At 48.3% G+C, this 25,702-nt stretch overlaps 1 protein-coding gene and 1 non-coding gene across 16 annotated transcripts in view; one reads left to right on the forward strand and one right to left on the reverse strand.

Moving 5' to 3' along the window:
* Window positions 1-25,702, reverse strand: part of MACF1 (microtubule actin crosslinking factor 1) — a 340,889-nt gene that overhangs the window by 307,702 nt on the left and 7,485 nt on the right. Inside the window, exon 1 of one of the 15 annotated variants that reach the window (XM_061412430.1) lies at window positions 14,964-15,159. The exons of the other annotated variants lie outside the window; for them this stretch is intronic. Coding sequence (XP_061268414.1) covers window positions 14,964-15,057 — 94 coding nt within the window. The 5' untranslated portion in view covers window positions 15,058-15,159. Of the gene's footprint in view, window positions 1-14,963; window positions 15,160-25,702 lie in introns of those variants that run through there. 15 annotated transcript variants of the gene reach the window in all.
* On the forward strand, window positions 763-949 carry LOC133245491 (U2 spliceosomal RNA). The gene has a single exon (XR_009735741.1). It is a non-coding gene; the product is annotated as a U2 spliceosomal RNA (small nuclear RNA).

The following is a 25,702-nucleotide window of genomic DNA, read 5'->3' on the forward strand; positions in this document are numbered from 1 at the left end:
ACCAGCATGTGACCCTCAGGGAACTTACTCAGGTTCCTTAAGCTTTGGCCTCCTCATCTGCAATATCCACCAATATCACTGGACTGTCACAGGATGCTACTTGTGACGATTAAATGAGATAAAGCACCTAGCATTCAGAGTTTAATATGTATTAGTTTCCTCTCCCCACCCCTGCTCACAGGGATACACAGTCAAGCCGATAATGTGCATCTGTTCCAAATCACATAAAGGAACTGTGTTTAGGCATGGTTTCATTTAAAAAAAAGAAAGAAAGAAAAATCGCCACTCGCCTGGTGAGATCTGGCTCTGGCACCAGTTAGTTACATGACCTTGGACAAGTTACTAACACTTTTCCATTCCTCATTTCATTTCCTTCCAAGAAACAAGAGTGAGCTCAACTGATCATTTCCAGTTCATTCATTTGACAAATATTTATTGAGTACCTTACTCAATGGTAAAGAACCTGCCTGCCAACACAGGAGATGCAGGCTCGATCCCTGGGTCAGGAAGATCCCCTGGAGAAGCAAAATGGCAACCTACTCCAGTATTCTTGCCTGGAGAATCCCATGGACAGAGGAGCCTGGCGGGGGTCCTAGGGGTTGCAAAGAATTGGACACAACTAACTGACTAAACAACAGCATACACCAGACACTCTTCTGGGTACTAGGAATACAAGAGTTAATAAATAAAAACATGCAGGAACTTCCGCTCTGCCTTTAGACAAATATATAAACAAGAGGAAGCAGCTAATAACAGCAACAAATATCTTCTGCCTTTATTAGCTCCTTTAAAATTGCCCACACTTACCAGTTTAATATCTGATACGCCCTCTATCCAAGGACAATATATTAAATGGATTTTTGGAGCAGGGAGTTGGGATACGAGATTGCTCCATCCACTCCTAGCTCTGACCTGATACTGCAGTACCTCCAAGAACGGTGCACCCCCTCAGGGGGAAAAAAGTGGTGCAGAAAAGTGGATTTTAGTTGGTCTGCCATGGAGAACTAGGACTTTGGCCTTTGGTCTTTCTGACTCTTGCTTTTCACTACAGCTTGTGTGTAACTGCACAGGCACCCTCTGAGAAACACGTAGGGATGGTTTTTCAGAGCTTTTTTTTCTTTTACCACCCGAAACAGAGACAAAAAAAAAACGTCCACATTAACATACCACCCGATGTGAACAGTTTTACAGTTTTGGGAAGTTTTTTCAGGTAGGAGTTTGAAGTAAGAGCAAAGTCGGAGTAAAGAGCAATCACAGCAGTACTGGTAAGAGATAAGGCTCTGAACTCATATATTAGCAGTGGCACTGGAGGAGATGAGCGGTGGAGAGTCACAGGAGACAGAATCCATGGGACTTGTTGAAAGCCTGGTCGCCTGGGCAGGATGCAGGAGAGGGAGGAGACCTGCATGAAGCCAGATTCCTGGCTTGGACACCTGGATGGGTGAGGAAGACATTCAGCTGAGCAGGGGACCCAGGAAGTGAAGTAGGTCTGGGAGCAGGGAGGGGGACAATGATGCCCATTTGGACATATCAAGTTTGAGATGTCTGTGGGACAATCGTATGGAAAAACCCATTGCAGGTACTGTAAGTTGTTGGAAGAACAAAGAAATATAACCACTACCAATATTTGCAAAGTGGTTCACTTTTTTCAAGTATTGATACATCACATCCATCTCATTTGACACAACCTACACCCTGAACAAGATCATAATTAGGTTGAGAAGTTCAAACAAATACATACAAAAAGTTAACTAACAACAACAACAACACGTAAGAAATGCTACAAGGCAGTTTTGGTTTATGATGAGTTGCAAGAAAAACACTTGTTATACTTAAACCACTAATCAAATCCTCACTCAACTTTCTAATCTCTGGAGCTTTTATTTCTTCAACTTTCCATATTATCACAAGCCTATCTGCTGAAGGCATTACACATCTTTACAAGCCCGAAAGTGAGATGTGATCAAGAGGAGGAGGCGGGAGAGGAAAGAAGGCAGAGACTGTGGCTCTGCTTTTAGACAAAGACAGAGGGAAGCAGCCAACAGCAGCAACAGGGACGGCAGGCTGCCTCTCCCCCAGGGCAGTGCCCCCATGCCCACCCAGACTTACTAACAGACCGCCTGTGCCCACAGCTACAGCGGCTACTGCCTCTTATCCCTTCTCAATGGCATGTTCATGCCAGGGCCTCCACTGCCTCACCCCAGGAGCCGCCCACAGGATGATGCAAGAGAGGAGGCCTGCGAGATGGGAATCTAATGCTCCCTCTAAAGCTTTCCCTCCCACAGGCAGGTGGAGGGAAATTCCAGCCCCTCACAGACACCCATTCTTCTAATAAAGGCAGCACTACATGAAGAGTGTTATGATACTAATTAAAAATAACAACAATAAAAACAATGAATCAGTCCTCTGGGAGAGGTGAGGATCTCAAAGCACCCCGCCTAAACTAGTCTGGTCCGCTCTCCTTTTGGGAAACTAACCAACAGAGGCTGGGATGGGTCCTACATTCCGATGCCCAGAGGTGCCCCAGACCAGGCCAGACCAGTTTCTTTCCAATCCAACAGCAACCCCATGGCTCATTTCTAGTGTCTGCAGAAGGTCAGGGATGAATTTCCTCATGTTACAATTGTACAGGGAACCCAAGTGTTCCAGATGGTCTCCTGCCTACCACTCCAGCCACAGGCCACAGAGAGCAGGGGGCGCAGTTAGGATCCTGACCTGGCTGTATGGAGAGCGAACATGGAAATAAGGTTCTGCACGACTGGAAAGGGCACTGAGAGAAACGGCCTGACACCAAAGGGCCACAGACAGCCGCTCCCTGTCACTCTGCTTGGAACAGAAGATAAGCTTGACTCTGTCAAACCCCTTTCCCTCTGGACTAGGTCTCTTTTTAGGAGAATTTCTATTGGGAAAATGATAGCTAAAAAAGGAGTAACCATCTATTATGTGTTCAACTGCTTATCCTTTCTTTATTGTCTGTCATTTGTAACATCCACTGTATACTTTCATTCCTGGGGGGCAGATAGAGGGTTTATGAACTCCACTTATTCAGTGGTAGATACTGTGCTACATTCACAGAGGCTCCTAACAGAGGCATTTTTTGGCTGATGGTGATGACAAGGCTAGCAGAGGGTGATCATACATGTAAAGCAGCATCCCCTGGAGTGATCCACCGCATTTTGTGAAAGGAGAGGCAAGGAACAAACAAGCGTGCACACACACACCTCCTGCAGGACTCAGAAACTGTACTGGATCAGCCAAACCAGGGACTGAAATGAGATCAAAGATTCTCCAAATTAGTGGAGACACACCTTCCACTCCCAGGGATGACTCACATCAAGTTTACCCAATATAGAGTCCAAATTTACAAAACGAAGAACAGAAAACAAGTCACACTGTGGAGAACATACCAGTTAACAACTACATCAGAGAACATCACAGGGGGAAGACCTAAGTCAATTCTGAAGGGGACCTAATACACCAGGAAATACCCTCTACACTAAAGGTAAAAAACCCAAGCAAGCAGAGGACAAAGGGAAGGGTAACTAATACTCTTTGTAGATATAAAGGTCAGATAAACTCTGAAGGACACTATCATGATTTGAAAAATTGTGATTATATTGACCTTCCCTGGTGATTATATATTAACCTTCCCTGGTGGCTCAGATGTATAGAGTCTGCCTGCAATGCAGGAGATGCGGGTTTGATCCCTGTGTTGGAAAGATCTCCTGGAGAAGGAAATGGCAAACCCACTCCAATATTCTTGCCCGGAAAATCCTACGGACAGAACAGCCTGGCAGGCTACAGTCCATGTGGTGACAGAGAGTCAGACATGACTGAGCGACTTCACTTTGACTATACTGAACCTGCTAAGGTAAGGCAGGGGAGGTTCTGAGTCATGAGAACAAATCCATCACGTCCGCTGCCTGCCTGCCAAAATCAACAAAAAGGAGGCTGCGTCCTCCACAATAGCCACTCTGTTTAGTCTTGCAAAGAACCCGGACTTCACAAGCCTGGTCCAAACAGAATAGGAAATACTAATCCTGCAGTCTTCATAGAAAGCACCAATGTTCCTGAGCTCAACTGCCCTGGGGAGAGTAAGCGAGGCTAGCTCATGAGGACTCCCACAACAGACAGTGAGACGATTATTAAAGACCACAGGGGAGAAAAGCCTCCCTCTTTGTCAAGAGTCAAGATGCTCCTAACTGCAAAAGTCAGATTAAGTCAACAAATAGAGAAAAAATCAATTCCTGCCCTGTACTTTACTAAATGATAGAAAAGAATATACAAGTTACATAAGGTTCTGAAAGACTTTAAAATTTTCCTAGGGGCACAAAATAAAAGTCAGAAAATAATATAAACAATCAATAACCAAGCAGATGTTACGTTTTCTTAGAAAGACCCCTGATTCTGTGCATGTGTGCTTAGTCGCTCAGTTGTCTCCAAGCCTTTGCAACCCCATAGACTGTAGTCTGCCAGGCTCCTCTGTCCATGGGATTCTCCAGGCAAGAATATTGGAGTGGGTCGCCATGCCCTCCTACAGGGGATTTTTCCTACCCAGGGACAGAACCCAGGTCTCCCACATTGCAAGCAGATTCTTTACCATCTGAGCCACCAGGGAAGCCCAAGAATACTGGAGTGGGTAACCTATCCCTTCTCCAGGGGATCTTCCCAAACTAGGAATCGAACCAGGGTCTCCTGCATTGCAAGTGGATTCTTTACCAGCTGAGCTACCAAGGAAGCCCCCCACCCCACCCAACCCCCATTCTGTAAAGACCCTTTATTCTTACATCAAACCTACACTGGAAAACTTGGATCCCAGATCAATCCACCTGTCTGCTCTCTCAGTGTCTAGACTCAGGTTGTTGAGTGCTTCTGGGGTTAGAGGGAGAGAATGAACACACCTGGGCAAGCATGCGCACACACACACAGACGCACAACCCCTACTCTCAGCAGACAACTTCACCCCCTACTTCCAGAGAGAATAGAATCCATCAGGAGAAATTCCCTAGCCTCTAATCAACCAGCTCGGCCACCTGCATTCTTGCCTTCCTCCATCTTTCTCATCAGACACATTCCTCTTCGGACTCTGGATCTCATGCTTTCATCAATTATTCTCTTCCTCCCTTGAATTTTATTCTTTCCTCTGCTGACTCTTCCCAAACAGTACTTAAACTTAATTCCATGTTAATGTTTAATTCTGTGTTACAGTTAACAAGCAAAATGCCCTCCACCCCTACATCCCCCTCTAACTAGTCTGGGCCTTCCTCCTCTCTGCTTCATCCAAGTCCAGGTTTCCAAACCTACTTCTCATTCACTCCCCAACCCACTGCTTTCTGGACTATACTTTCCATACTGCCATTGAAAATGCTCCAGGACAAGGTGACCTTTCTAACAGAGGAGAAAGTCTTGCTTGACCTCTAAATAATCTGACACGGTGTGACACAACTTCCTTCTTGAACTCAGGTCTCCCCTCTTCGTCCTACATCTCTGGGCGCTCGCTTTCAGTGGACAATTTCCTTCACGGGATCCTCTTCCTCTGGTCCCCAAGCCACCCTCTCCTTGGAGTTCCCCAGGGTTTTTGTCTCTCAGTGTACACGCACTCGCTCAGCAACCTCCTGGTCCGTCCACTCCTATCTAGAGCCCTCCTGAGCCCCACATCCTATAGGTGCCCTCCGGCAGGGCACCTCTACCGGCGGCCCTCAGAAACCCCAACTTCAACACAACCAAAGCGGAACTCAGTACCATCCCCTGCGCCAGCACTGCCACCAGTCCCCACAAATAGCCTTCCTCCCCTTAGATCCCGATTTTAGTTAATGACACCACCCACCCACACAGAAGCCTGCAAGTCATCCTAGGTTCTCCCCTCTCACACCACATCCAGTTAGTCAACAAAACCCATGGATTTTACCCCTTAACATTTCTTGATTTGTCCACTTCACATTGCTATGTCCACACCTTAGTTTAAACTCTAATCACTCGTAAATCACTCTAACAGCCGCCTAACTGGTCTGTCGCTAGCCTTGCCCCTCTCCAGTCCTCTGTCACAACTCTGCTACAGCAGGGGTATTTCTAAAGTGTAAATCCAATCCTAGTCTTCCTTGCCTAAGATCCTTCAATGGCTCCCCAAAGCCTGTAGGGTGAGGTCTAAACTCTCTGCAGTATGGCAGAGAATCAGTCAACATTCCAGCCCTGCCCACTCTTCCTACCTCATCTCATTTCTCCTCCCCTCACATCCTCCACTCCACCCTTAACTAAGATCCCATGTTTCCTCTCCTAAGGCTCTCCACCCCTCCTCCTGTTCATGCTGCCCAGAACGCCCTTCACCTGAACTTTCTGCCCAGAGTCCTGACTTCTCCAGGTGGCAAGTCAGTCACTCCCCCTTGGATGCCTCCCTGGCCCTCCCCACCTGGCCGTCATGGGTACCCCTTTTCACTATCTAGGTGGCAAGTCAGTCACCCCCTCTTGGATGCCTCCCTGGCCCTCCCCACCTGGCCGTCATGGGTACCCCTTTTCACTATCTAGGTGGCAAGTCAGTCACTCCCTCTTGGATGCCTCCCTGGCAACTCCCCACCTGGCCGTCATGGGTACCCCTTTTCACTATCTAGGTGGCAAGTCAGTCACTCCCCCTTGGATGCCTCCCTGGCCCTCCTCACTTGGCCATCATGGGTACCCCTTTTCACGCCCATGGCACTAGACTCATGCTCACCAGCACTCCCTGCAATGGAAGGTCATTGTCAGTCCACCAAAATGTCTTCCCTGTTAGACCGTAAGGTCAAAGAGATGCAAAGACATTATCTTTGTTCCTTCAACACTTCGCCTACTGCCTAGTTCGGAGCAGATATTCAATAAATGATTATTGGACCTTCCCTGGTGGCCCAGAGGTTAAGACTCGTGCTTCCACTGCAGGGCATGGGTTCAATCCCTAGTTGGGGAACTAAGATCCCACTGCCACACGATGTGGCTAATAAATAAGCACTAGTTAAATGAATGAATGGATCCTCCAAACAACCCCTGACACTCTGGGAGATTAGCACTTTAAGATATAATGGAAGATTTTAGAAGGGATTTAAGAGGATTTCTTATGCAATTCTCAGCAGGTGTTCCTGGAAGCACACATTGAAGGTTGTCAGAGGATGGGAAGAGTGTGTGTCTGGGGCACTCAGCATTGCTAATTTAAGTGAGACGTAATGACCAAGAAACCCAATCTTGAGCCTTAGGTTCAAACACACAGCCCTATCTAACAAGTTCAGATGGACTAAATTCTTTAGAAGAAGATTTTTAAACAAGAAAAAACATTTTGCTTTGGAATAGCCCTGGAACAGTGATAGTTAATTCTTTTCAAGACAAAATCTTCTAGAAGAGTTAACAATGTTGGTACAGTATCTAACCTTAGGTCCCTGTGCATGCTAAGTCACTTCAGTCATGTCGGGTTCTGTGCGACCCTATGGACTACACCCCGCCAGGCTCCTCTGTCCATGGTGATTCTCCAGGCAAGAATACAGGAGTGGGTTGCCATGCCCTTCTCCAGGGGATCTTCCCAACTCAGGGATGGAACCCACGTCTCTTTTGTCAATGCCACCTGGGAAGCCCTGCCCAGAATGTCTCTCAAACAGGCCCCTCCCTCTTTAATCTAACTTTAATCTAACCTCTTGACTCAATTGCAACAGTGACATGCAAGAGAGTCAATCTCCACTCTCATTCATCATTTACAGTCACTACACTAATCCTGTCCATTGCATAAAACTCAGGCTCCCCATATGAACGTTCAGGACCTTCTTTCCCTCGATCCCTAATCTTAATGTTATTTTTCAACGCTAAGTGCCCCCATCTTCCAGTTAACACCCTCCCCAATAGAGTATTTGCTTATAGCTGCTAGTAGAATGCAGTGTACAAAAGTGACCTTATTCACTGTTGAAGACCCACTGAAAAACATGGCCAAAAAAAAATTCCTTCCTACATATCTCAATTCAACATGCTCCTGCAGGTTGAAACCATCTGAACTTCAACAGACACTTCAAGCAAGCTTGTTCTTTTACCCACACAAAGGAATTGTTTACCTTTCTGAATAAAAACGATGAGAGAAATTTGCTATGTTAAGAGGCAACAACAGTACATCTGGCAAAGCCCTTGCCCAAGAGAAAGATGCTGACTGACCAATTCATTAACTTGTCCTAGGCAACAGCCCAAATCAACCCTGATAACTAGCACATCCTGATGACTGACACATAGTCCTGCAGAAGAAAGCAGTCCTGAACAGTGAAAGAAAAATAAGTGTTCGGGCCCCACGAAAGCAGACTCACAATCTGACACAAAATTTACGGAGCCAGAAGCAAGCTAAGGGTATGAGATCCCAGGCTGCTAAAAAGGGCCTATTCTTGAGAGCTGTGTTCTCTCCAGCTACAGCACATCTATCTGCAGGTAGGCCTGCCTTTCCACATTCTCCACCCATACACAGAAGGCATATAACCCAAAGCTCTACTTACTGCTCTGTATTTTTTTTAAATCATTTTCTGCATTAAGCACACACAACTTGTACAATATGAAAAGAAAATTATCTTAAAATATGACTTGAAAGTGCTGCCAAGATTGCCCTTTCTCTTGAGAGAAATTCTCTGCCAATGGACCACATGCAAAACAAGTATGAAAAGTCCCTACTCTGTAAGAATATAAAATCTCATTAGGGAAACAATTCAAACAGACATGAGGCAATGCAAGAATAACACAAAACAGTATATAGTTAAAAGACTAATCAGGAAGCAGACATTCCAGGAGATCAGTGAAGGGAGAGATCAATTTCTGATAGAGGAACGGGAAAAAGCCACATGGAGGACACAGGCCTTGTGCTTAGCGATAATAAGGAGAGATAAGATGTGAAGAATCAAAGAGAAAGGGAGCAGGCATCCCAGGAAGAGAGAACATGAAGGCACAGGGGCAGGTATGAGGACCTGAGGGAACGATTACTGAGACCTGCCCAAATGAAGCACAGAGCTATCACAGTGGAGAGAATTAGCTGTGCAAGACAAGTCAAATTATGGAAGTCCAAATAAACCGGAGACAAAGACTCAGAAATTCAGTGTAATTTATTCTAGGAACTGAGAAGTTCTGGAAGAAAAAGATAGTATTTTACTAGAAGTAACAAAAAAGTAGGAATAAACATTCTTAGATACTGCAAACACACCAAGCCAATGGGTCTGAAAGAGTTCCTCCAGGCCTGGAAATTAGTAAATGCCCCTGACAGAAGCAAGAGAACAGAGGCTTAAACTCCAGCCAAGACCATGAGGAGCAAAGGCAGGAGCTTTAGCACTCCACACACCTAGTCGCAACATGGCTCAACATATAATTGTCAGAAGCTGAAAGTGCCAACCTTATTTAGTAAAAGGAATGCCTGGGCGTTTTCAGGATCATTGAGAAAACACTACCAACTCATTGTGCAACCCGTAATTGTTCACTTGTGATTTGATCCTCTTCCCAGATGTGCACTCTGAAGTATTCTCTATACAATGATCTTGAAAACCTGAAATTGGCACTGAAAAGTACCAGGACAATTAGGCCTCAGCTGATGTATTTCCCTGGCGTGGATGATGTCACCTGCCAAGCAAGTCCAAGACAGTAAGCAAGCAAGCAAGCAGTAGCTCTCATAAGCACTGTTAGCACATGCACACATTTATGATTTCAACAGCATGAATGTGGCCAAACCTTGTGATTTCCCAGCAGACGGACTTGACTCACTTTCTGAATTAACAGTGTCCATGACCAGAAGTAGCAATTACTCTATTGTTCTGTCTAGAAGCTATCCACTCCAATTCATGGGCTGTGTTCTAAAAAGGAACTTAAAAACCAAGTGTACATTTAACTAAGAGATTGCTTCACAGTGTCACTTAGATAAACAATACCAAATCCTAAGCTTGTATTTTCCAACCACCGTGTTAACAAAACTTTATCACTTTGCACTACATTGTTTTAGTGATTTATATACCATGACACCTCTCCCATAATGAGAGAAAGATAAATCCTTCACAGCTCAGAGATCTGGAAATGCAGGCCACATAAAGTGTGTGACAGTCGTTCAGGGGCTAAAAACTGATAACAATAATGATATTAACAATGACAGTTAATCACTCTCAGAGACATACTGTACATAGAGGCAAAACTAGTCTGTGATGTTACAAGTTAGGATAGTGGGGGCAGGGGAGTGACTGGAAGAGAGTACAGGGAGGTTGTGGATGCTGATCATTTTTTGTTGATGTGAATGATGGTATACATGATATATGTTTGTGAAAATATTTTTCTGTATATATACTTTGATAAAAATCTAACTGAAAAAAAAAAAAAACAATGACAGTAACGACTATTTTCACAATTAACTCACTTCAACCAAGTCACTGCTCTGATTTTTAATTTCCTTCTGCGTAGAAGAAGGAAAGAATGGAAGAATTTCCTTCCTTTCCATACAGCATGGAACTTTCATCTAGAAGCCTGGATCCTCTCACTGAACTTGCTCAAAGTCTCTTAGTTGTGTCCGACTCTTTGCAACCCCATTGACTACAATCTGCCAGATTCCTCTGTTCATGGAATTCTCCAGGCAAGAAAACTGGAGTGGGTAGCCATTCCCTTCTCCAGGGGATCTTCTTGACCCAGGGATGGAACCTGCGTCTCCTGCATTGCAGGCAGATTCTCTACCATCTGAGCCACCAGGATCCTCTGACTACTGGACAATAATTTAACTCTGTATTACTAAATTTGCCCACGTGTATAATACTTTCCTTACAGGATATTATGGAGATCAAATAAGGTAATGAATATGAGGCTGCTCTGTAAAATACAAAGTACTATATATATGAAGGTTTTACTAAACATTAATGGCCTAATATGTGTCAATAGCTCATTTATATTCTTATGAATCCCAAGGAGTTAGTATTACCATCCCCATTTTAACAGATGAGAAACGCAAAGCTCAGAGGTTAAGCAACTTGTCCATGGTCACACAGTGTAGGTAAAGGGCAAAACTAGGACTGAAGAATACAAAACCTTGCTCGATTTGTTAAACAGTATGCCGACCCTGCACTCCTAACTCTCTGTGCACTAAGTTTTATAAGTTCTTTTCTGTGGTATGATTAAAAAAAAAAAGCAGTCCTAACTAGCTTCACATACCCCTGGCACCTAGTGAGAACTCGGAAGTTTTTATGTACCAAATAATCCATGTTACCAATGTTGAAATGTAACGTTCTTTTTTATTTCTAGTCCAGCCTAGCATGTAAAGGCTCTTCAGTCTTTAGGGCTTTGTGAAAACATAGTCTAATTCCTCCTTACACATTACCCTTTTTGTTTAACCACTCACCTCAAATCCAGAGTGTGTCTGTTTCTAAGAGAAAGTGAAAAGTGAAGTCGCTCAGTCCTGTCCGACTCTTGTGACCCCATGGACTGTAGCCTACCAGGCTTCTCCGTCCATGGGATTTTCCAGGCAAGAGTACTGGAATGGGTTGCCATTTCCTTCTCTAGGAGATCTTACCGACTCAGGATTGAACCTGGGTCTCCAGCATTGTAGGCAGACACTTTACCGTCTGAGCCACCAAGGAAGTAAACCTCCTCTCTAAAAGCTAAAACCCCGTCCATACGTGACCAAGGATAGAGTTTGTCTCTACGCTAGGAAAAGAATCAGCTTCCGGTTCTCCTACCTCTCTGACTGTTACTTCTTAGCTCCCATTGGTGTTCATAAGGACCTCAATGTACATGTGACCAGTCCATATCATCATCTGGATGAAACATTTCTCTCTTGTTTTGATATTTACCAAGCAACCATCTGATTATGAGCTTCACAAGCACTTTGGTATAAGGAAAAGTGTATTCCAGGCAGCAGTAAGAATTTCCAATCACTGGACAGGTATGTCCTCTATTATGAAGCAATAAAATTGGCCTACAAACGGTTGCTTTTTTTTTTTTTTTAACTTTCAATGACTGACTCCCCCAGTGCCCATGGAATGAAGCCACAAAAGAATCTTTATATGCTGGACTCTTGAGTTCTTTACAGTAGCACCTGCTCCCACAAAACTCTAGCCCTTCGGTCACACTCAACTACTCCCATTCCTCAAACCTCTCCGTTCAGTTCATACCTTCATGCCTTTGCATGTGTTACTTCCTCTGCCTTCTCCCGTACCTATGCTCCTCCATCAGACTAAACCCCATTTATCCTAAAGGCTCACTCAAATGTCACCGCTTTTCTCAGACCTCCCAGAGAACCGCAAGGGGAGATACTCATCTCTCCTCTGCTTCTGCAGTACTTTACCCACACGTCTGTTCCAGCACTGATCATAGGATCACAATGATCTGCTTGCATGTATGTTTCCCTTGCTAGATACGAATGACCAAGGGCAGGAACCAGATTTCATTCAAAATTCTGGCATCTCCATGGCTAATACTATGTTACCTTTAAAAGATATTTAATAATTGTTCGTTGGAGGATCAGAAGAATGAAGAACCTACCCTGATTCTGTCAGGTTGCTGCCCACTGTAAAATGTTAGGATCCAAAGTTTAGGTACTAAACTAAACTTAGTTCCTCCCGTTTGCTGGCCAGTGAAGGTCTGTAAGAGCCTTTGGGATATTTAGGAAATGAGAGAGTGTTTATGTCCAGGCTGCATCCAATCCTGCCAAAACCATGCTCACTACCAACACACAGGCAAATGGTTGCCAGGCACAATTCTGGAAAATCCATGCTTGACAACCAACCCTAATACAGCTGCAATACATACTGCCCTACTCCCCTCAGGCTGCAAATGCATAGCTTCCCTTCTCATCTTTGCCCCTTCTGGGACAGTTTATGCAATTGAAAACTTTAGCTCTCCTGAATACGAATATCCTGTTTCATTTGTAGAGTGAGGTGACTACAAATTAATAGAAGCAGAGAGATCCAAGTCATTTAAGGGTCAAACAATGAGTGTCTAGGATCCCCATCATCATCAACGTCTCTTTCCCCAACTGTCTCCAAAAGAATGTTTGGCTTTAACCTCACCAACTACCTCCCCTGCTCACTCTACTGATTCCAGCTTAGGCAAACAGTTCTCTATAAGGTAATAAGGGGATTTATAAGTCTGGAAAATGCAGGAATTCCACACCGCAAAGTAACAAAGGTTCGGATGCTAATCCACCCTGACTTCCCAGTGAGAATGGTGCAGAGAAGGGAGAGAAATTCTTTGGCACTTAAGCATAAAGCAGACTGCACAACAGTCTCATATAGCTCAAGTTAATTGACTCTGGCCCACCATTTTTGACTCATTCTTCCGCTCAAAAAAAGAGATCTGTGTCTGGGAAGGATCAAATTCCTATACACCTGATCAAAGTCCTTCAGAGGAAGGCCAAACTGAGCGAACAGCTAAAAGGACTGGACACAGGAGCCTCTCCTGGAACAAGCCCTACTTCCCTTCTTTCCTAGTTTCACCTGCCAGCAATCGCACTTCCTTTCAGCTGGAGGCCACCAGCAAGATGATCCAATGAAGTACTGGGATTTCTTCATCTATTTTTGTTTTAATTCTGCTGGTTTTTAAAGCTACAGCAGCCAGAGACAGGCCCAGAGGGGTACAAGAGTTGCCCAAAATCCTGCAAAAGAAACTTAATGAAACCATCCACTTAGCATTTTTTTTAATGAAGTGCAGCAGCACAATCTAATCCCTTTGTGCACTGAAATGAACCACATTTCTTAAAAGAAAGACCACAAGGGGGTTGACAGAAAACTTGCTGCAGGCAGGAAAACCTGGACAGCTTACAGGAGCTGATGCAGAAGGGAACAAGTAGAACTCCTAAGCAGGTCCATTTCAGCATTTTACCTCTCTCTCTCTCTCTGCTGCATTCCCAAGCAGAGCTCTAATGGCACAGTGGGGTGGGGTGGGGGGGGGGGGGCAGTGGCGGTGGATGGAGCGTTTTACAGCTTCTTCATTAGTTTCCCTTCACTGAGTAGCTGCCATAAACAAGTATGCTGGACTCGGTCAAAAGGGCTGAAGTTTCCTCTCCTTCAGATGAAAAGAAACTAAAAGCCCAGTCACAAGGGCCCCAGCTGAATAAAATAGGAGAAAGTGCTGCCTATGTAGTTTCTGGGGAAATCTCCATGTCTGTGGCAAGCACAACCGCCACACAAAGCAAAATCCCAAAACTAGATGTTAAAGATCAAAGCATGGGCCTACCGAGGCCACGCATCCCTGCTTCCACTTAAGGGGCACCTCCAGCAGTTAGGCAAACGCGGTCCACCAGCCTCGGGGCCTGTCAAAACTTTCTCTGCAGACACCCAGGCTTTGGACAAGGCATTAACTTGCAGAACTGCTTAGCAAGAGAGCTTCCGGGGGTTGGAAATCCGAGCTCCCAAGACAAATCTTTAGGGGGGGTGGGGAGGACCGAGAGCAGTAGACCCCTGCCTCGATCAGGCTGGAAGCCCAGGGGCTGGGGGTGGGAGGCGGCCTCGTCACCAAACCTGCACGCTCACCGACCCTGCCCGATGCTCACCCGCTGCCCCCCACCCCGACCCCCAAGGAACCAAGGTGATTCACAACCTCCGCTGCCACGCGACTGATCGGAGGCCGAAGGAGACAAAAGGGGGCGAGGGACCCCGGCGGGCACGCGGAGGTCCGAGCCTCTCCAGGAACGGGTGGCTTCTCCCGCCTCGGCTCCTCCTCCTCCTCCTCCTCCTCCCCGCACTCCCCACCGCGTTTGGTCTCCGAAGCGGCGCCTGGCCTCGCCTCTTTCTAGCGGAGGCCAGATAACAGGGCACATAATGTAACTAGTGCTGTGAAGGCGCCGTCCCAGGTGGGAGAGGGCTCGGAGGCTCATCTCAACTCTAGAAACGAGCCGGCTTCGGCCCACGGCCGCTCCGGCCCGGCCCCAGCGCGGGTGGGCGCCACCCCGCCCGCCGCCCCACCTGCCGCGGGCCCCGGCTCCAGCCTGTCCCCGGCGGGGGCCGCCCGCCCGCCCGCCGCCGCACCTTTGTAGCGCTCCAGCACATCCTCGTACGCCTGCACGAACTCCTTCTCCTGGTTGCGGTTGGCCGGCTGCTGACCCGGCACGTAGCCGGCCATGGCCGCCCGCGCCGCGCTCTCCCGGGGCCCCGGCGGGCGCCGCTTCCAGGCCGGCGCGCTGAGGCGGCCGCCCCAGCCTCGACCCCTTTGTGCGGCCCGAGGGCGACGGTGGTGGCGCTGCCCCCGGCTCTCGGTTCTCCGCTCCGCGCCCGCCTCGTCCGGCCTGCCGCTCGCGCTCGGCTCCTCAGCCCGCTCGCGCTCCGCCGCCGGTCCCGCTGGCGTTTCCGCCTCCCCACCCCTCGGCTCCGCTCCTCCCTCAGCCCGCCCCGCCGCCGGCGGTGGCGGCGGCTCCTCCCGTCAGGAGCGCCAGGCCCGGCCCGCTCCCCGCCCCTCTCCCCGCCGCCTCCTCGGGCCCCGAGCGGCAGCCCCCCCGACCCCCTCCACCCCCACCCCGGGGTCTGTGGACCCCCGCGCGGCCGGGACGCGGAGGGGGCCGGAGTGGGGGGCGGGAGGCCGGCCCCCGCAGGGGCGTTCCGCCGAGCCCCGCCGGGTGGGAGGCTCCCGGCGCGTCGGGATGAAAGGCCCGGCCGGCCGCCGCGGTGGGGAGAGCTCCGGGGCCCACTCGGCGGGGCGGGCGGGCTGCCCCACTCGGGGCGGACCCACACCCGAAGCCGGGACAAAGGAGGGAGCCCCCTGGCTGGAGAGAAGCCGAGCTGGGCCTGTGCCGCGGCTGGAGAAGGACCCAGAGACGCTGAAGGTTAGGGAGCGAGCCAAAGACCTAGATAGGTCGCAGGGCCAGACACGGTCAGGAGGAAGCCGGGGCAAGATCCAGACGGGCTGCCGGGCGAGGCCAAGGGAACACTCAGACCACAAAGAATCCCAGGAACAAAGGGTCTTCCAGAAACGGAAGAAACTGAATCCCAGCACCATGAAATAAACCAGGCCAAGAACGAGGAGCCAGAGCCTGAGAAATGACAACTGAGGGAATGAAAACAGGATTCTGACTGAACCGTGGGGTGAAGAAGAGGAGAGAGGGGAGATAACACATCTACAGGGAAACGATGCAACAGGAATATTATTACACTGTGATAGCCATAGGAACAGAGGCTTAGATCAAAAGGGAGAAATGTGGGGATCTGAGGCTGAACAAGGTCTGCTATGCAACAAAAGGATTCTGGAGCCTAACTGCTCACAGAAGAAAAAGGCAAGCCACTAACTCTCTGTCATCAGGGAAAAGGGAAAGAATGAAGAAAGAGTGCTGGTGAATGTGGGTAGGAATATACTGGGGACCATTTTGAGGAGGGCATTCCCAACACCCTCTGATCCTCCATTCAGGCCCAGTGTTCATGGACTGCACTGAGGCAAGAGCAGTGAGGAACTCAGGTAAATGCAGGTGAATTTTTGCCCACATCTACACCTATCTAGCCATTATCCTTCCCAGCCTCAGCAAGTCTGTTAATTTTGGGGGTTTAGGGGGAGGGCAGCGGGAAACAGGTGGAAATGTGGTTGTGAGTTAAAAATTAGGCTCACTGATCTCATAATAACAGCGCACCAGCAAGTCAAAAAAGAATTCATGTGACACTAAGCTGACAAATATGGGACTTGGGCTTCCATTTCGGTTCCCATTCTCCAGATTCTTAAGAGAAGCTTCTCACCCCCGGGCAAGGCCTGCATCTCTGTACGCTATGAGTAGATGATGCTTTTCACTAATAGGTGCTTGCTGGTTGTTTCCACATCATACTATGATCAGAAATTGTGTGAGCAAGTCATTAATCATGTCTTTTTCCATCAAATTTTGCTGACCTGCCCAACTTCTAGGCATAGAGATCATACAGGGAAGGGCCTGAAAGAGGACAGACAGGGAGGCGCCTTGGACAAATGCTCGTTTCCTTCCAGTTTAGTGCTCTGTGCTCAAAAAAAGCTAGTTCGCAGTTTGGCATCAACTGCTAATGAGCTCAGTTTAAGAAAAGGAAGAGAAGAAGCTTGAGGTTTATTCTTTTTAAAATAAATAAAAGGCTTTCAGTAGAAAATGCAGGATGCAGAAGTCGGTGATTGATGGCATAAGCACATTTTTCGTAAACGGCGGAGAATATAGAAATGCTAACTCCGAGGATCTTGACTGTATTCATGCTGAGTCATCTGCATTTCCTATATTATTTCATAGCAGAGGAGCTAGGAAAGCCCAGACACAAACATACAGACACACACACCTCCACCCTTGCCCCCAAACAGCATCTGCCTCCTCATTTTCAGCACAGTAAATTGGAAAGTTGCTCCATCCCTTCCTGGGGCTGCTACATGCACACTTAGCGAGCAGGTTCCTCAAGAATTGCCAAAGGTGAGGAAAGACAAGGCAGGAAGGGAATTAGAATCTATTCTGGGAACCAGGCTTTGTTGGAGGCCTGGGGGGTGATCTGGGGGAGAGGGCAAGGGGTTGAGATGCCATTAAGAAGCATGGTAATTAAGGAAGAAAGTTCTGGTTTGGGTTGTGGCTAGAAGGGCTTCTTGACACGATTTGCATTTAAATGCTCCCAAGAGATTTTGAAGTAATGCATTCTTCTAATGAATGGAAAAGGGGAAGTCCACATGTTTGGCTGATGTTCCCGTTTTATACAGAGAAAATTTTACAAGGATAGAGGAACAAAGCGGCTGCTGGGGGGGTGGGGGGTAATGGGAAGAATGAAGCCTAGGAAGGGGAGGTTTTTGGTTTTTTCCAAGCAACCGTCTAAATTTATAGCCAGACCACACAATTGGGACAACTCTGAGGCTCTCGCCTTTTGGTCTATGATTTTCCTTTGCTCCAATAGTGAGACTGCTGTTGCATTTCCAAAGAGGCTGCCATGGGGAGGCTGAAGGAGACAAGGTGTACTCCGAAGGGCATCTAGTGGTGGGAAGGGGTAATGCAAGTAAATAAAGCCCTATTTTTCTCTGAGTGTCCTCTCCTTCTTAAAAGCCTCACCAGGTGCCTCTCTCCCTAAGGCTCAACTTCTTTCACCGCCTCCTATGGGTTCTCTTGCCTCAAGGCCTTCCCACGTGCTTTTCTCCCAGGCCAGAACCCTCCACTGCTCTCTTTATCCTGGCTCGCTCCTGCTCAGGCCTCTGCTGAAAATCCCACAGGGAAGCCAGCCTTCATCTCTCGGATTAGTAGGCCCTCCTGCCTCTCTACTCCCCTTAGGTAATAACCATCACACTGAAGTTACAGGTTCAGTGTCCTCCTTCCTTACTAAGTCACTAGCTCCCTGAGGGCTGTTGTTTGTGTGTCTTGTTCACCACGGGGTCCTTAGCATTTAGCAAATGACCTGGCCTAGAGGGCACTGATTAAATATTTGTTTTAACTTTTGATTAAATGCATGAATGACTGAACCAGATGATCCTAAAATACTCAGCTGCCTGTGGCTTCTGACTCCCTAGAAGGCAAGGGTATTTAAGAAAGTATGCTTCTCTCACAGCTTCCCTTATCTCTGCCCGGAATTCAAAGTCCTCCATATTTTGACATCTACCTTCCTTTACAGTCTGATTTCCCTTATCCCTAACAATCAAACTCAGAACCTTCACCTGGAATGTCCTCCACCCCAATTCCATCTAATGATCCCCTGCGCATCTTGTAAAAGCTCACCTGAAAACGACCTGAGGTTATTTTTTAGTCAATTCAGATAGAAGAGGCTCTTCTCAAAATCCCAACCACAAACCAATTCTTTCCCCATTCCTGGGGCAACCACATATACTGTGCATATCTATCTACATCACTGCCTCCTAGTGCCCTGGTTCACAAGTTCTTTGAGGCAGAAGAATTGATTTCACTTTCTTCGTCACACGGCCGAACACAATGCTTTGCACCTAGTGGGTGCTCAGTAAATATTTGCTGAAGGCATGCGTGCCTTGTTGAAATCACACAGAGGTGGGGGCTGTGAACTAGATCTGCGATTCAAGACAACTGAGTCCAATTCAGTGTCCACTCAGTGGCCGAGAGCTGAGGGCAGGTTGTGCAGAGAGAGGAAAGAGGGAAGTGCAAATCATTTCTCCTGCTGGTGCTCCTCCAGCCTTTGGAAAGCTTACTCCTAGCACTTCTTCAGTTTGGCTCATGATGCATTATTTTACATGTGTTAATTGCTGCTTTATAAATAAATTACTTGCTAATAGGGAGGGTGTGTGTGTGTGTGTGTGTGTGTGTGTGTGTTTTCTCTGATCCTCTTTGCAAAGGTACACTGTCTCCTGTGCCCTAACAGTAGCAGGAGCCAGCCAACCAGACAGACAGACACTAAAGGGGCTATCCATTGGTCAACTCTTGGAAGAAAATCTAGTTCTAGGCTTAGAAGACCTACCTCCAGGCCCAGCCCCACCATCCTTTTTAGACATTAGCTTTAGCTAGTCCCAGCCAAAGCTCCTTTTCAGCCCAGCCCTTGGAAACCCTTGCTAAACTTTGCCTAAAGTTCCCAAATCTGCTTCTGGGGTAGGAATTTGCCCACTCTCATGCTGCCCTCTTCCTTTCAGAAAGTACAACACCACTAATTTATGAGGCCTGGATGGTGCCAGCCACCCAGAAAGACAAGATCCCAGCCACCCAGCAGCCCATCACCCTGTCACCATAGCAACCCTCAAAATGGTTACTCAGCCATCTGGGTTACCATAGCAACTGGCCAAGTCTCTCCACCTCAGCCTCTCCCTGGGCCTTCTCCTCTGGCTTATCAGAGCCAATGCCAAAGACTCTTCAATCCTTACTGGAGGAAATGAGCAGAAGCTGGACCCCTGATAGGCAGTTGTCTCAAAGGGACGTGGAATAACTTGCCCACCCCGGGCTTCCTGAGGCTCCTTGGAGATAATGGGTGTTAAGACATTCCGTGAACCTTGAAGTGGCACACAGATGTTAGCTATTATTAAACTACTGTTCCTTGTAATGGGGGAGGCAGTGGGTTACCCTAGGCAGAGCTAGTGCCATTCCCAGCTTGGTCCCTCACTGGCTGGGAGGCCTTGAGCAAGTTACCCAACTCTCTGGGTTTGTTTCCTCTATTGCAGCACGTCTGCCTCCTCAAGTTATTTCAAGGATTAGGTCAAACAAAGCATAGAAGAACCTAAGCACAAAGCTTAGCACTTGAAACATATCAGTAGAAGCTGGAAAGGTACTGGCCCCTCTCCGATCTCCCAGTCTCTGTGAATATGTTTTATTTTCTTTTTTTAAGGAATCTAGGCCGACATGAGCCCCGTGTACTGGACCACACCCAATCTCCCTTCCTGCTCTGGGTCAGGAGGGGCCTCATCCGGCGGGGTGGGGGGCCTCTGAAGTTCCTACCAAACAGGGCCACAGGCAGTCTGGACCCCTTGGGGAATTGGGAGGCTCCCCAAATTAGGAGGTGTGGCTTGTAACCTATAAAGCTCCCTTCCACTTGAAACATCTCCCCAGCTTATACTACCTCAGGTTTAGAGAGCAGGGGCTACTCCTGCGGAAGATCAGAGTCACATGGAACAATTCAGCAGTGACAGCATAGACCTGGGGCTGAGTTACATAGATACGCACATGAACAGAATTCCTCCCCTCTAGGGCTTCCCGGGTGGCTCAGTGGGTAAAGAACCTGCCTGCAATGCAGGAGACGCCAGAGATATAGGTTCAATTCCTGGGTTGGGAAGATCTGGAGGAGGGCACAGCAATCCACTCCAGTATTCTTGCCTGGAGAATCCCATGGACAGAGGAGCCTGGCAGGCCACAGTCCATTAGGTAGCAAAGAGTCGGACAGGACTGAAGCGACGGAATACAGGACGGCACGTGGTTTTAAAAGATTTCACTCCTTTAGCATCTCAACTTTAGTTTCTCAAGACCAAACCCTCCAAAATCTATTTTGGGGGTACTTTCCTCAAGTACATTGGCAGGGTGCTGATTCAAACCCAGGGTCTGTGGATTTGAAGTATTTTAGGCAAACCAGACAGACACCACCCTCAGAAATCAAGATTTCACAGAACCAGGTGCACTCCAGCCTAGCTCTGTGCGTCTGGGAAGCAGGGCATGGACCTCAAGCCGGGAGGAACTGAGGATCAGACGAGCGACGCTGACACACCCCTGGGCCAGGAGTCAAAAATCCCTCCTCGCCCTTCTGTGAAATGGTTCCGTGGAACTTGGCCAGACTTCAGACAGAACTCCTGAGCAACTAAACTGATATACTTCCTCCGGGGGGAAAGGCAAGGGAATAGTTAAGAAGTGTGGGAGATGTTATCGTCTAGTCACGAAGTTGTGTCCAACTCTTTTGCCACCCCATGGACTGTAGCTCCTCTGTCCATGGGATTTCCCAGGCAAGAATACTGGAGTGGGTTGCCATTTCCTACATCAGGGGATCTTCCCGACCCAGGGATCAAACCCATGTCTCCTGCATTGGCAGGCAGAGTCTTTACCACTGAGCCACTACCTGTGGGAGCTGAAAGTATGTGATTTCTGGAATGTACATCTATGTAACTGGGGAAGCAGAATTGGGAGATGTTATGAACTGAGATTGGCCATGAATTGATAATTCTTGAATCTGGGTAATGGGAGACTATTGTATTCTCAGAGCTTTATAGTATATGTTTGAAGTGTTCTGCAGAAGGCAGGGGATTTGGAGTTAGGCCAACCTGAACGCCGGCAATAAGCATCTCCAAAGGGCACGTGCCCATGTTATGTTTCAGGGATGCTGTGCAGGTTCAGTACTGCATCCCGGTTCCACTATCGGCCAACTGTATGAGCTCAAACAAGTTCCTCAACCTCCTCTTCTGTAAAAAGGGAGAATAGCAACAACTTTCCAAGGTTCCATAAGGATTAAACAATACATGTTCATGCCTGGCACACGTTTCAAACTCAAAACACAGTTGCTTTTCCCGCTACTGTTTACTAGGGGATCCCAGCTGGCATCAGCTCTCAGGAGCTCCTGGACTGAGTCCAGAGTTCAACTCCCCAAACCACCCTGTGGATTCCTTCATCCTAACTCCCATCAACTATTCTCTCTTCACCTCCCTTTCATCCTTTCTACTGAGACCAAAGAAAGGAGAGCAAGAACAGAACCAAGCAACAGAGACATACCCTCTCTCTTCAGGTTGTCCTGACAAATTCCTATCTCTTTTCCAAGTCGCAGATCAAATGCCATCATTGCTCTAAGCTGGGAGGCAGGGCAGAAGTAGGAGGAAGCCCTTCCCTCTCAGAACAGCCTCACAATTCTGGGCAGCATGGTGCACAGTTCATGCTGCATCCTAGCTGCCTTCACAGGCTGGAACTGGGTTCTAAAGCCCACTCTGAGTCTAGCACACAGCAGTCCTGGGTGAGGGTGTGTGCTTTCAGTCATGTCCAACCCTTTGTGACCCATTGGACTGTAGCCCACCAGGCTCCTCTGTCCATGGGATTCTCCGGGCAAGAATACTGGAGTGGGTTGCCATGCCCTCCTCCAGGGATCTTCCCTACCTCAGAATTGAACCCATATCTCTTATGTCTCCTGCATTGGCAGGAAGGTTCTTCACCACTAGCCCCACCTAGGAAGCCCACACAGCAGCCCTAGGAATATGGTTAAATGAACAATGAATGAGCAAAGAGATGAATCAACAAATCATAAATCAGTGCACAAGTGCACGAATGAATGATACTGATGAGAATAGCTAACGTGTATCAAGTCTGACTGCACAGCAGGCACGGCCAAGTCCCTCACCTCCATTATCTCAGTTAATCCACCTGCGAGACCTGGCAGTGGCATTTTTGTGCCCTCATTTTAACTGTGAGAAAGTGAGGCTCGGTGAAGTTAGTAACTACTCAGGTCACCCACCTGATGAAGTGATGGACCCGGGACTCCAGCCAACTCCCAAAGCCATTCCTTGGAGTGAATGAATGGAAATTTAGGAAAAGAGAAAAGGAAGATGGAATGAGAAGGGAAGAGGATGCCTAGAGATACACCCAGTGAGGCTCCAGGCAGAAACCTCCCCTTGACCCAAAGGCAAAAGCCTGGTACCTTCTGGGGTAGGGGTGGGACATAGCTGAGGACAGATATGTCAGCCCATAATCACCCCTCAGGTTACAGGGCCTTCCAGACCATCTCTGCAGCAGCATCCTAAGTCTGGGCGGAGATTACAGCCAGGAATACCAGCTCTGCTCCTGCAGGGAAGCCAAGGCACAGCCAGGAAGCTGGCCAGCTTCTACCTGACAGGTGGCAACAGGCAGCCCCAGGGCCAAATCACGGCAGGTCCTAGCCACAGCAACCGGCCAGGCTTGAGACAGCAAGATGGTGATGATAGATTCTTAACATTCACACCAGGTGTGTTCACAGACCTTTCCCCAGGGGAAGGACCACTGGAATAAAAGACAAGTGCAGCCCCTGACCCTGCTGTACTGTCAGCCCCTCTGGAGGCATCAAAACCCCTGGGGCTGAGAAATGGCAGCCTTCCACAGCCCCCCAAGTTAACCGATCCTTCCTCCGCATTCCTAACCTCGGTTCTAGGCTGCTCTCAGAATAGAAAGGGCGTGAGTCAGACTGCCACTCCAAACCTGCCTCTGTGTCACCTGGGAAGCCATTCAAAAAGCATGATGGGAATTCAGCAACATAAAGATGGCACCTCACAATGTGACAACCACCTTCCCTGACCAGCTGGGGGTCCCACAGGGACCCTGAGCCTCAGAGAAAGGACAGCTTGGCTGTCTTTTCTGCTGCTTGCACAGAATTCTGCCCACGTGGTCGCTTTCCATCCCTGCAGCTAATGTGACCCAGATTCACTTTCAAAGAGCTGGAGCTGAGCCGGTGGTGTGTAGCTACAATTCATTCTGCCCCACTTTCAGGGACTCTCTCCTGTTCATCTCTCCTGCTACTGAAACGGAGCTCCAGGACAGGGCCTGGGACTCTGAGGATACTGCCAGTAAGAAGCAGAGGAGCCGGAGAGGAGGAGGAGGCTCCTTGGGCTCGGGAGGAGGGATTCCCAGTGGAATTTTTAGGCATCCATCCTCCCCACCCCCGCATCCCATTCTTCCCATCATGGCTTGGCCAGAAACACAGACACACACACACGCGCACACACACTTCCATCTGCTCTTTGACAAAGCCCTGGAGTGAACAAAAAAAGGTACAAGACTAAGAGACTGGGGCCTCTTCCTTGCTCACCTAGGAAACTGCTGGCCTCCTGGGGTCCCTCCCCACTGTCTCCTCTAGCTGTCCAGGGAGAAGCAAGGAATGACACGCCAGGTGCAGTATCAGACATGTTAACCCATGTTTGTCTGGCATGTTTTGACTCTCATCCAATGATCATTCAAATCAGATGTCATCACCTCCCTTGTACAGATAAGGAAATTGAAGCCCAAAGAAATAAAATCATTCGCTCGGGTTTTCTGACTCCAGATTCACTTGTCTCCACAGTGCCCGGCACACAGCTGGGGCTAAACCCACTTTTTTAACCGAATGAATGAATGACCAAGCCAACAGGAACCATCTGAGAGCTTCCATCCTGGAGGAGAGACACACGGGCACAAAGAAGCAAGCTTCTTGCCCTGACCAGGCAAGCGCTCTCGAGGCTGTCTCCCCAGGGGTGAGCCCTTGAATCACTCCAGTAGCTGAGCTTAGGCTCAAAGGCAGGAGCAAACCCCAGCATCAAGTTGAATTTCACAGCCCTCACAGAGCCATTAGCTTCCAGAGCCCACATTCTCAGAGTGAGATCTTGGGGCAAAACCAGGAAGGGTGAGATGGGCCTCCTGACTACAGTGAGCTCTAGATCTGGTGAGGGAAACACACCTGGAAACAATGAGCTTTAACAGAAGGCCAGTTGAAACAAGGCTTAGAGACACAATTGCTGTCTGACTGGTGGAGAAATCAGGGAAGGCTTCTTGGGGGAGACCACCTTGGAACAGATGCTGGGAATGATGATTTCACAAGCACCTGCTGAAGGGCTCCCAGGAACAAATCCTACAGATGCTTTCTACTGGCTCATGGGAGGCCATGCCTCAGCCCTGAGTCCCTGTGCTCCCCCTATTCACAATGCATGTGTGCATGCTCAGTTGCTCATTCATGTCCAATTCTTCGCAACCCCATGGACTGTAGCCCTCCAGGATCCTCTGACCATGGAATTTCCCAGGCAACAATACTGGAGTGGGTTTCCATTTCCTACTTCAGGGGATCTTCCGGATCCAGGGATGGAATCCCCATCTCTTTCGTTTTCTACATTGGCAGGCAATTCTCTTCCACTGCGCCACCTAGGAAGCCCTATTTCACAACACATACAGGAAAGTAATTACTTTTTCCCTTCTGGCCTCTGAACTAGTTCCATGAAGAAGTGATTCCATTTTCAGTCTCTTTAAGTATCAATGCCAAGAACAGGGAGAGTCCTGAATATATGATGTTACATGGTTGAATTCCTGATTGGTAGGTAGATGAGGAATCCCTCCTGCCCCCAGCCCAGCCCCTAGCCCAAACAGGGTCCCTTCTATCAGACACTTTACTGCCATCTGCAGGAAACTTGCCACAATAAAATACAAATTTACAATAACAAAAGCTGAATGGCGCCCCCTAGAGTCGTGTGGTGTCCAGCCATGTGACTAGGGTCCTACACTGGTTTTTTCTCCCCCAGGCTTCACAAGCCCCGAGGGATACAACTTTCACTCCTCTGCCCTCTTCTAGCCTGTGGGGTTGGGCTCCTTGCCCAAGTACCCTCCCCAGATCCCCCCTTCCATGTGGCCCTGCCCACCCTTCACCAATGAATAAGGGTATTTCTATTGCTGTTCAAT

This window comes from Bos javanicus, chromosome 3 (genome assembly GCF_032452875.1).
Source record: "Bos javanicus breed banteng chromosome 3, ARS-OSU_banteng_1.0, whole genome shotgun sequence".
Classification (NCBI taxonomy): domain Eukaryota; kingdom Metazoa; phylum Chordata; class Mammalia; order Artiodactyla; family Bovidae; genus Bos; species Bos javanicus.